Source organism: Rhinolophus ferrumequinum, chromosome 10, assembly GCF_004115265.2.
Source record: "Rhinolophus ferrumequinum isolate MPI-CBG mRhiFer1 chromosome 10, mRhiFer1_v1.p, whole genome shotgun sequence".
Lineage (NCBI taxonomy): Eukaryota > Metazoa > Chordata > Mammalia > Chiroptera > Rhinolophidae > Rhinolophus > Rhinolophus ferrumequinum.
The window spans coordinates 41,524,191-41,536,839 of record NC_046293.1 but is presented as its reverse complement, the minus strand read 5'-3'; the positions used below and the strand labels follow the sequence as shown (position 1 = coordinate 41,536,839).

General features: G+C 34.0%; 1 protein-coding gene across 8 annotated transcripts in view; it reads right to left on the bottom strand.

The window, feature by feature from the left end:
* The window catches only part of DNM1L (dynamin 1 like), a 51,761-nt gene that overhangs the window by 24,051 nt on the left and 15,061 nt on the right, over positions 1-12,649 (bottom strand). For all 8 annotated transcript variants that reach the window (XM_033116397.1, XM_033116398.1, XM_033116403.1 and 5 more), the window contains exon 2: positions 2,676-2,823. In XM_033116397.1, the coding sequence (XP_032972288.1) occupies positions 2,676-2,823 (148 nt within the window). The remainder of the gene's footprint in view (positions 1-2,675; positions 2,824-12,649) is intronic.

Here is a 12,649-nt window from a genome sequence, read left to right as displayed (position 1 = left end):
AAAAAGATAAATTGCCTGGTCAAAAAGAAAAATCTACAAAAACATACCAAACACATCTTTCAAAACCTTAAGAGTAAATAAATATACACAAATATTTACCCGAATCACTAAGATTGAGCTTTATAGGGGATTATGTTCCTGGAAATACATATTGAATTTAACAGAACAGCACAGAAACAATTTTAGTCTTTGATCAGCATGCTACTTTTGGATTTTGTCTAAAAGGAAATCTGAGGAAAGCATAATTTATTTCTTACAAATATATGAAACATAATCATGGAGCTCAAAGTTCAAATTACTCTACAACTTTAGAAAGTTTAGACCATCCCACTCTAAACTGTTTGATTTTGTTTTTATTAAGATTTTATCAGAGATTACATTGGCAAAAGTGGGGGACAAACTGAAAAATACTGTAAATCTATATACTGACAGCTCAATTATCCTGTGTATTTGGCAGAATGAAGAATCTCACATTAAGTAAATTTTCTTGACAATTAAATTATACATATTAAATATTAAAATATTTTGTTTGAGCTAGTTTTGATGTCACTATATCTCAAATAGATTATATTGCTCCATGTCATCCCAGAATACACTCATCTTAAATTAGCCTATTATTTGTAACTTAGGTCTTTGTTATATAGCAAAACCCTCTGAGGCTGGAAATCCCTGCATAAAATGGTTAGAGAATGATTTTCTTCTTTTTTTGAAGTTCTTCTATTTGATTACATTTTCCTCCCTTTCTCCTCTGGTTGTCAGGCTGTCAGGTAGTTCATACTCTTCTGGCTAACTAAATGTTTATCTACTTCATTGTTTCTAATTTCCTCTGGGTTAGAATGACTTACGACTAGGTAGAACTGTTTATCCTGAGTATAAAGAGACTGGGGAGAAACTAAGAAACTATCTTAGTTATTAATAAAGACAAATGAAATTTAGTACTCAAAATTTATGAAACTATTTGGTGCTCTGGGTATCAGAGTTGTTTTAAGGTTTTGTTTTTTTATATAAAAAATAAGCACTAAGCTTGGAAAATATATATATCTATTTATAATATATACAGGTAAAGATATGCAGATTTACTGACCAACCACCAAGAGACATCAAGGAAACAGTGGACATACAAGCAAAGAGCAAGAAACTGACACTTCTATAGCTGAAATGTTCATCCTTTTTTAAAGACACTACCCACATCTACAAAGAGGTTCTGAGAGACAAGATATCATGAAAAAAATGAAAAGTTAAAAGAAAGACACCTAATGAATGCCATAGTTTCTTAAAGTCTTAGTTTAAGATATTTAGTAAATTTGACAAAATAAGTTAGAGGGAATAAAATTTTAAAAGTGTTATTCTGTATCTTTGAAGCTGGACCATAAATTAGTGCAAAATGATTAAATTCAAGGTCCAGAATTTCAATGATAAAGCAATGTTACAGAAATGCAAAGTAATGAATAATATACCAAGAAGCTACCTAATATAATTAAAAGGCTTTTATGTATTGTCTGGCAGTCTATCCTCTAAAATCACTTGTTAACATCTACAACTTCATTAACTTGCTTCAGTGATTAACTTTCTACTATCATTGTAGATGCTCACGACAGGTCTTTTTACCCCTAAAAAACACAAAAAAATCAAGCTACCACCACCAATGCTCCTATAAGTGAAAGAAAAAAATCAGATACAGAAATTGAAGTAACTTCAATTTCATCAATACTATCATCTTATCTTAGATCAGAATATAAGAAGTAGAATGAAACTGCATTGAAAACAGATCTCTTCAGATGAGAAACATGGTACTGTGCTGCAAACGTCACTTAATAATTAGAGCTATTTTATACTTCTATAAATAAGACCAAGTATGAACCAAACATCAAACTAAAAAAAGGAAGATTACTTTTATCCAACATTTCAAACTTCACTCATATAAAAGATTAATATTGGAAACATATTTAATAAGCAAGTTCGAATCTGATGATGGACAAAGCATGATGGTGCATATTGTCTTATCTAAATAATCCACATTTACTACTTGGGGTGGGTGGATCTTAAAAATCAAAATAGTATGTCCTATATAGGTAAGCCTTAGCAAGAGAAGGAAAGTAAAAAAATAATAAAAATATCAAAATTCTAAAAATAATACTCATCTTAGATTGAAGGGCAAAAGATTCAAACTTAGCAGATACAATGTTAAGAGCAGAAAAGGGAAGGTGAGAGAACATTGGTATGCTGAAAAGCAGTCATTTTAATCTTATTTAAAATAAAATCTTTAAATTAGAAGCTAAATTATTTAAATTCTAAGTCAAAGTAAAAAAGCAAAAACATTGTTTTAAACACTAGGAAAAAAAAGTTTAAAACACTCCAAAAGACACAAAAACATTTTCTTTAAAATAACTGATTCCTGTTTGCTGAGTATCTCACTAAATCCCCTATTTAATAGCATTCACAATAGTTTACTAAGCTACTTACCAAAAAAGTACTATCCTAAACAAGTTTACTCATGGTCTTCAAAACAACAAAAATTACTTTTTTTCTTTACTTTACGTAAGAAAAGATGCATACTACTTCTCTTCACAGGAATGCTGATTTTGCTACAAACACTAATTTGCTATCTAATCAATTCATGTCTTTTTTAAGATTCAATCAAAAATAATAATTCTTATTCCGATTCTAAAGTTTACCATTTTCTTCTCCTGTTGTTTTTCGTTGATCTTCAGGTGAAACGTGGACTAGCTGCAGAATGAGAGGTCTCCGGGTGACAATACCAGTGCCCCTGGGAAGCAGGTCCCTCCCCACTAGGCTTTCTAGCACTGAGCTCTTTCCACTGCTCTGAAAACAGAATATAAAAGAGCAAAATTAGTTTTTTGGGTTTTTTTAAGATTTTTTGGGGGAAGGGGAACAGGATTTTATTGGGGAACAGTGTGTACTTCCAGGACTTTTTTCCAAGTTAAGTTGTTGTCCTTTCAATCTTAGTTGTGGAGGGTGCCGTTCAGCTTCAAGTTGTTGTCCTTTTTTAGTTGTGGAGGGCGCAGCTCAGCTCCAGGTCCAGTTGCTGTTGCTAGTTGCAGGGGGCGCAGCCCACCATCCCTTGCGAGAGCCAAACCCTCAACCTTGTGGTTGAGAGGACACACTCCAACCAACTGAGCCATCCCAGAGGCAGCTCAGCTCAAGGTGCCGTGTTCAATCTTAGTTGCAGGGGGCGCTGCCCACCATCCCTTGCAGGACTCGAGGAATCGAACTGGCAACCTTGTGGTTGAGAGCCCACTGGCCCATGTGGGAATCGAACCGGCAGCCTTCGGAGTTAGGAGCATGGAGCTCTAACTGCCTGAGCCACCGGTCCGGCCCCCAAAATTAGTTTTTTAACAGATATTTTTTACACCTCAGTGAGACTATACTAACAAGGCAGCATACATGAAATCATTTTAAAGAAAAAATGATTGCAGGTTTTTAAAATGAAAGTTGTTATATTTTCTATTACATGATCTTTATTTCTTTAAAGTTTAAAAAAAAATACAGAGAAGTGCCGCTCCCCCATAATTTTCCTACCATTTTTGGTACTCTCCCAACTAGGCTTCAAAAACCTACATAATATTGGTATATATATAAAATTATGCCAATCATAAGTATATATTTTACTTTAAATGTGGTAGTACTATGTGCATTTTTCACTGACCTTTTATTTTAATGTAACAATCAGGGATATCATTCTGTAACAATATATTAATTGCTGTGTTTAACAATTAAATAGTACTCTGTGTAAAAAAGCAAACCCCAATCGATGGACACGTAAATGGTTTTTGCTACTATTAACAATGCTTCAATGTACATGCTTTGTACATACTATATAACCTTCCTCCTATTAAACTCATTAGTTTATTAAATGAAATTGCTGTGATTAAAGATCATACCGATTTTAAGGAATCACAAATGGCAGGCACCAAGCTATACTTCCGATTCCATCTGATGCATTCCCACCAGCACTGGGCATTATCACTTTTTGAATCTTTGCTACTTTGATAGATGAACACAGACACCTCATTTAAATTTGTGGTCCTTTATTTTTCAAGTGAAGCATCATTTTGTTTATGGGCTTTTTGTATTTCTCCTTCAGTGATCTGCTTGTTCAAATGCTGGCATTTTATGTTTCTTAGTAGTTTTATAAAGCTCTTTATCCATGTAAGTATTTCATTTTTTGTTGTTTTCAATATTTCTCCAACTTTTTTAATTTTCAAAGCCACAAGTTTTGTTTATTAAAATGAATACCCATATACAGTAACAAAGATGCACTAATTACTAGCATTTTGACACATTTTTTTCTCCTTTTGACACTTTTTGTCTCTTCTTACACACACACATACATTTTCTATTACTGGCCCATTTGAGAGTAAAATATATATCATGAAACTTCACCCCTAAATATTGAGGCATATCTCTGAGAATATTCTATATAAACACAATTCAATGATCATACTCAGAAAATTTAACATAGATACAATACAGCAGGTCCTCAAATAATGTCATTTCCTTCAACCTCATTTTGTTCAATGTTATTTCGTTATAACATTGATGACATAGGAACTTAACTCTTGTTTATATCAATTAGCCCAAGGTAAAATGGTTTCATTATATGTCATTTCACTTGAAGTTGCAGAGCCTATCAATCTATCAATGATGTTAAGTGAGGACTTAACTGTACTAGTAGTAGTAGATAATCAAATAATATATACACCTCTAGTCTCTGTTACACATTTCAAATACTTATAAATTTCCTGCTTTTCTTAACTTCGTAATTAATATATTTTTCTGTACAGAGTATTTTTTGTGCTATATATTTTCTTAGCAGTCAAACCTAGTACATCTTTTAATTTCATATTTTCTACAAATGCAAAATCCTAAACTCATCTATTTTATCAGAAAGGGTCTACAGGAAGCAAGCGGTCCACTCAGGTTATTTTAGGGAGTGTTTACTTACAAAGGTTCTATTTACAAAGCTATGGATGAGGCTTATGAGAATTACAAGGGACATGCAATAACCTAGGCTGGTTAACAACAGAGAAGCTCTTATCACCCACAGTCCCGCAAGGAAGGCCTAGAACTTTCAGAAGAGGGAGAGCCAGACCACAGCACCTACATACCCGGAGTGAGCCAGGGGAATAAATACCCGAACTTTAGTCTCCTCCTTTCCCCATTTTTTGCCAGGTCTCCCCATTTCCAAACCCAATCAGAAGCCAGAGGACATAAGGGCCCATTCATGTGGTCCAGAAAAGTCCCATATTATAGAGAATAGGATTTGGAGGGTCATATTGAAGATTCTGTGGCATATCTGGTGTTGCTAAGTTTTGATATCAAGGTTTATCCCTCTCATTAAGTAAAATTGGATGCTTTCCAACATTTCTTTTTTGTACTCTGAAATAATTTAAACAACACGGAAATTTCCTGTTCTTTATACTGGGGGTGCCAAAAATATATATACACATTTTAAGAGATATTATCTATGCTCAAGCAGTAGTTCACCATAATCAGAGTGTCTGGACGTTGATGGTAACCACTTTTAGCACCTCTTCTAATTGCAGAAGTCAAACATAACTTGTATTCATCTTTTGCTATCGGTATATAGAGTATTACAATTAATAGTTTTTCCTTTCTTAAAATGTGTATACATTTTTTTGGCACCCTCTGTATGTTTGATAAAACCTGTCCATAAAAGTCATCTAAGTCTCCTATATTTTCAAATTATAGATGTAACTACTTACAATATTCTTAGAAATGGTTCGTTTTTATTTCTAGTATTTTGTCTTTGTGTTTTTTTCTGACCAGATTTTCCAGTTGACCATTAAACTGATTTTATTGGTCAAACCTATATTTTATTGTTTTCATTTTTTAATTTTTTTTATACTGTTAATTTCCTCTTCCTGTTTTTTTTCTTTGTTTGGGTAAGAGGTGTTATTTACCTGTTCTCCTTTTGAAAATCTCCTGGAATTAAATATTGAGCTTATTTTTCTCTATCTTGGCAACCAACACTTGCCCTGTCCACCCTATACACACATATATATCCTCCAATCTGAGTTGTCTCTATCTTCTTTCTTCAATGCTGAGAATGGTGGTTTTCAAGGACACAGTTTATGACAGAATTAGAATAACACATGATTACTCATTTGCTTTTTATTTCACATTACACACAGTCTCCAAATAATACCAATACTACCATCACTAATGTGATTACTGAAAATAGTTTTTAAAATGCTTTGCATATGACCCCTCCACTCTCCTTCCAATCTCTTTGCAGACTGTACTTTCTCCTTTTTTAACTCTCATTTAGTCTTGGTTCTGTAACAATATGTATAATGTAACCATCAGTCCTTATGTCAATGTCTCCCTAGTCATTTTGATTCTCTAAAGCTTATTCTCTAGTAAATTACTCAAGAAGGGCTAATGGGAACAATATTCTTCAAGAGTTCTAGCATACTAGAAAGAGTTTGTGACTTTTACACTTGAAATTCACTTTGGTTATATATAAAATCTTGGGTTCCTGTTTCTTGAGTATATTAAATATCAAACTCCATAATAGTTATTGTAGAAAAGTATAATAATTTGGTTTTCTTTCCCTTATGAGAAACTTTGTGACTTCTGCCTGCATGTCTGGAAGATTTTTATCTTTCCTTTAAAGTCCAATAATTTTCCTCGACTGTCTCAGTGTTGGTCCTTCTGTGTCAGAGTTCTCAGGTATGTGCTCTGTTCTTTCAAAACAGAGTTCCAAATCTGTTTTTAATTCAGTTAAACTGTAATTTTTAGTATATCTGTTCTGGTTCCCTTGCTATTGTTTTTTCTTCTTTGGGGACTCCTTTTATAGCTATGGTGGACCTTTGCCTGTCTTGAATGTTAATTTCTATCTAAATTTTTTACACCTTTCTTATCCTTTTTATTTTTAATGTCTTTCTACTTTCAATGCCTTTCTCTTAAGATATTAATATAGTATGTTCATTTGTTCTTGTGTTCCTTTTATGTCGTTTCCAAAAAGTAACTTTTCTCTCATTTCTAATACTTTAATAAGCTCTATCACCTAATTTTTAATTTTTTCTTATGCAAAATTTTCTTTGAAAAGCTTTGTTCTAATTATACAATGTCTTTTGTAGTGCCCTTTGTCTTAATATTTAATGGTTTTCATCTCTATTCTGGACGTATCTTTCTGATGTGTTTTCATTGTCTATAGGGATGCTATTAAGAGTCTCCTTTTTCTTTAAAAACTTTATATGAGATTTTTACATATTGCTGGTATTTAAATGAAATTCATTTTCCTTAATTTTTACAGGAGGCTTGGCCTAGAATAGCTATTCTAACTTCACACTCTAAAACCCCTGCTTGTTTTCATAGAGAATTTGAAAATACATTTGTTTCTGAAGTATCTTGGCTCTACTCCTCTCCATCACTCTTATCTGGACCTTCTCTTTCTTTGGTATTTTTCAGGGAATGCTCAGTTGTATTCTCCTTTCCTTCTCACTATAGGATTGGTCCTGGAAGGGAGCTTTGGTTTGTTACTTTTAAAGTTTCATGAAGGTGCTTCAGTCCCTTAAGACTTTACAACAGACTTCTTTCACTCACCAATTAATAGTATGTGCAAAACCCCTCCCAGTTTCAGCTGGTATACTCAAACTGGCCCTGCAAGCTTTCTAGTGATGATGGCCTTTTGGCTATTTTTCAACTCTCAGATTCATCTGATGTTTCATTGCTTCCTTCTTCTCCTTTCTACATAATAATACACAAGGTTTGGAGCTGTTGGTGGTTTGTCCCCAACCTAGGGTATTTGAGGGTTTGTGGAGCAACATGGTCAACTAATTATATTATAAATGTAGTTTGTGGGTTTTTTGCTTTTCTTATCCTATTTAATCTATTTTTATGGCAAAGTCATACAGAGATTAGGAAACTATTCTACCACTACTGTCATCTTGCCAGAATCCCTAATATGAAAAATTTACCAACTCAGAAATACTGAGACTAATATTTAGTCTTACATAAGTTTTTTTTATATATATTGAATATTCAGTCACAAAAAAGGAATAAAGTACTGATATGCTACAACATGGATGAACCTCAAAAACATTATGCTCAGTGAAAGAAGTCAGTCACAAAAGACCACATATTTTTTGGTCCTGTTTATATGAAATGTCCAAAGTAGACAAGAAAGTAGACTAAGTGGCCGCCTAGCGCTGGTAGTAGAGGGTTGTGGGGAGTGACTGCTAATGGATACAAGGTTTCTGCAGGGGACGATGAGATATTCTAAAACAGATTATGGTGATGGTTGCACAACTCCACAGACACGCTAAAAAGACATTGAATTATACATTTCATATGGGTGAACTTTATGGTATTTAAGTGGGATCTCAATAAAGCTCTTAAAAAACAAAGGAGAAAAAACAAATTCTAAATGAATTATAAACAAATGAGAAAAAGCCTAACTTTATAAATTACAGAATATAAGAATGCTTTCATGACTTTGAAATAGGGAATGGTTCCTTAATATACAAACTAATTAAGAAAAGATAATTCAACTCCAGTAAAATTAAAATTTCTTTTACTCATATAAAAACGTTGAGGGAGAATACTTGTGATCCACAGAACTGACAAGGAATTAGTAACCAAATGTATAAATAACTCCTACAAATCAATAAAAAGATAAACATAATAAAAATTACATGCAAAGATACGAAGAGAAATTCACAAAACAGAACCACTAAGGTTCTGTTAAGAACCACTAAGGACATGTTAAGATGGCCAAACTCATTAGTAATCAGGGAAATGCAATAAAAAACCACAATGAGATACCATAAAAAAAAAAAAGTAATACCAAACACAGATATAAACAAACTTCTCTGTGTTGGTGGGAATGTAAACGGTTACAACCATTCTGAGGAGAAAGTAGCAATCTCAAGTAAAAATGAAAATATACCCTATGATCTATCTAGTAATTGTATTTTTTGATACCTTAGAGAAATTCTCAGAAGTGTACATTTTATAGGAATGTCCCTAATATCAGTTTAATAAACTACATAGAAAACAATGGGAAACATTCAAATGTTCCTCAATAAGAGGATAAATTTTGGTACATTCATATAATTAGAAAGCAGTGTATATAAATCAACATTTATTATTTAGGTTATCTACATATATAAAATACATCTAATTAAGTGCAAAGGTACAATAAACACCAAATTTAGGAAAATGGTTCTCTCTCTATGTGGCGGGGGGGAATTCAACTGGATAGTTAATGTTTTATTTCTTATACTGGGAGGTAGATACAACGGTATTTGTAGTATCATTCCTTATACCTTGTTGACATTTTCAATACTACTTCGTATTGAAAGTAGTACTACTTGAAAGTAGTACTACAATGTCAATACTACTTCAAAGTAATTTTTTAATATCTCAAATGTGGTACAAGATCTCATGTTGAAGAGATAATTAAAGACGTTACATGTCCCCCTCCCTCCCATATCCTATGTGGACACTTAGTACAGCCACTCGGCTTAGATATTGGTTATATAGGCCAATTCCTGTGTCCACCCTGCCATTTTGCACAAGTTATCTACAATAAATTAAGTGTCCAACTCCACTAAGTTCAAAGTAACAACAGAGCTAGAAGCAATGCAGGTAATATTGCTTCACTGAAGCTACAATAGATCTAGAAGCAATTCAGGTAATATTTCAGCAGTTCAAGTAATATTTCAATTTTATTTTACATTATCTTTGATAGGAATAAAGAAGCAATAAAAAAAACTGTTCTTTGTTTGCTTATGTTTCACTGTAACCATTTAAACAATGGTTATAGTATGGATGAATACAGAATGTTTTTAGTCACAATTAATTTCCCTAGGAACTCTAAATTGGTGAACTTCAAGACAGAGCAGTGGATCTCAACCAATTAGAGCAACAAAAAGAGTAAAGGTAGCTTAAAAAACATCGAGTAGACCAACATTCACATTATAGGGGTCCCAAAAGAAGAAGAGAGAAAGGGGCAGAAAACTTATTTGAAAAACTAATGGCTGATAACTTCTCTAACTTGATAAAATTAACAAACTTCTAGATCCCAGAAGTCCAGAGAATTTCAAATAAGAATAACCCAAAACGACCCCACACCAAGACTCATTAAAGTGTCAAAAGTTAAAGACAAGGAGAGAATCTTAAAAGCAGCAAGAGAAAATCAACTTACGTACAAGGAGACTATCAGCAAATTTTTCAACAGAAACTTTGCAGGCCAGAGGAAGTGGTAAGATATATTCAAAGTGCTAAAAGATTTGGGGGGTGGAAGAGCAAATGCCAACCAAGGACACACTACCAGGCAAAGTTGTCCTTCAGAAATAAAGGAGTGATAGTTTTGGAGATAAGCAAAAGCTTAAGAAGTTCATCACCACTAGACCAACTTTATAAGAAATGTTAAAGGGACTTCTTTAAGCTGAAAGTGTGTAATTAATAACAGTAAAACATATGAAAGTATAAATTTCACTAGTATAGTACAGGTAAATATATAAACCTTAGCATAATCAAATGTTGTAAAGGCAGTGGGTTAATCACTGATAAATCTATTAAGAAGGTTAAAAAACAAAAGTAGTAAAAATAACTATGACAATAACTTATTAATGGATACACAAGATAAAAATATGTAAACTGTAACATTAAAAACATAAAACATGTGGGGGGGAATAAAAATGTAGAGCTTTAGAATGCATTCAGTTGTTACCAATTTAAAAGAGACTACTGTATCCCACAGCTAACATCATACTCAATGGGGAAAGGCTAAATTAAAACCTTTCCCCTTAAGATCAGGAACAAGACAAGGTTGTCCACTTTCACCACTTTTATGCAACATAGTTCTGGAAGTTCTAGCCACAGCAATCAGACAAGAAAAAGAAATAAAAGGCATCCAAATTGGAGAGGAGGAAGTAAAATTGTCATTATATGCAGATGACATGATATTACATATAGAGAACCCCAAAGTCTCTACCAAAAAATTATTAGAACTGATAAATGAATTTAGTAAAGTAGCAGGATACAAAATTAATATTCAGAAATCAGTTGCATTTGTATACACCAATAATAAACTCTCAGAAGGAGAAATCAAGAAAACAATCCCATTTACAATTATTTAAGAAGAAATTTAACCAAAGAAGTAAAAGCCCTGTACTCAGAAAATTATAAGACACTGAAGAGAGAAATCAAAGAAGACACAAACAAATGGAAACACATACCATGTTCATGGATAAGAAGAATATAGTTAAAATGTCAATACTACCTAAAGCAATATATAGATTCAACACAATTCCTATCAAACGACCAAGGACATTTTTCTCAGAAATAGAGCATATGGAGGCTGGCCCGGCGGTTCAGGTGGTTGGAGCGCCGTGCTCCTAACATGAGCAGCCGGAGCTTATCATAAGCTGCTGTGGGCTGCTGTGAGATGCCACAAGCTGCTGATTGCTGCCGCAGGCTACCGTGTGTCACCATCAAGCGGCCAGTGGCCAGCATGAGTGGCCGGAAGCCAGCGTGAGTGGCTGGCAGCCAGCATAAGCTGCTGTGTGCTACCACGGGCTGCTGTGTGCTGCCACAGGCTACCGTCTGCTACCGTGAGCTGCTGGAGGCCAGCGTGACTGGCCGGAAGCCAGTGAGAGCTGCCATGAGCTGCCAACTGCCTCAGCTGGGGGAAGCGCAAGACTCATAATACCAGCATGGGCCAGGGAGCTGAGTCCTACACAAATAGACTGAGAAACAACGGCTAGAACTGGAGTGGGGGTGGAAGAGGTGAAAGAAGGGCAGGGGAGAAATAGAGCATATAATCCTAAAATTGATATAGAACCATAAAAGACCCCGAATAGCCAGGGCAATCTTGAGAAATAAGAACAAAGTGGGAGATATCTCGATATCTGACATCAAATAATACTGCAAGGCTATAGTAATCAAAACAGCATGATACTGGCATAAAGACACATAGATCAATGGAACAGAATACAGATCCCAGAAATAAATCCATTCCTATATGGTCATTTAATCTATGACAATGGAAGCAAAAATTTACATTGGGGTAAAGGCAGTCTGTTTAATAAATGGTGCTGGGAAAACTGGACTGACACATACAAAAAAATGAAACTGTATCACCTCCTACTCCAGATACGAGAACAAATTAAAAATGGATTAAAGACTTAAATGTAAGACCCGAACCATAAAACTCCTAGAAGAAAATATAGGGAGGAAATTTGCAGACATTACCCGGAGTAATATTTTTACTGATATATCCCCTAGGGCAAGGGAAGTTAAAAGAAAAAATAAACATATGGCATTACATCAAACTAAAAAGTTTTTTCACAGCAAAGAAAACCATCAATACAACAAAAAGGCAGCTTACTGATTGGGAGAAGATATTTGTCAATGATACATCTGATAAGGGGTTATAATATTCAAAATTTATAAAACACTCACTCAACACCAAAAAAACAACCCAATTAAAAAGTGGGCAGAGGACATGAACAGACATTTCTCTAAAGAAGATATACAGATGGCCAACAGACATATGAAAAAATACTCAACCTCAGTAATCACTAGAGAAATGTAAACAAAAACCACAGTGAGATACCACCTCACTCCTGATGATAGTCAGAATGGCTATCAT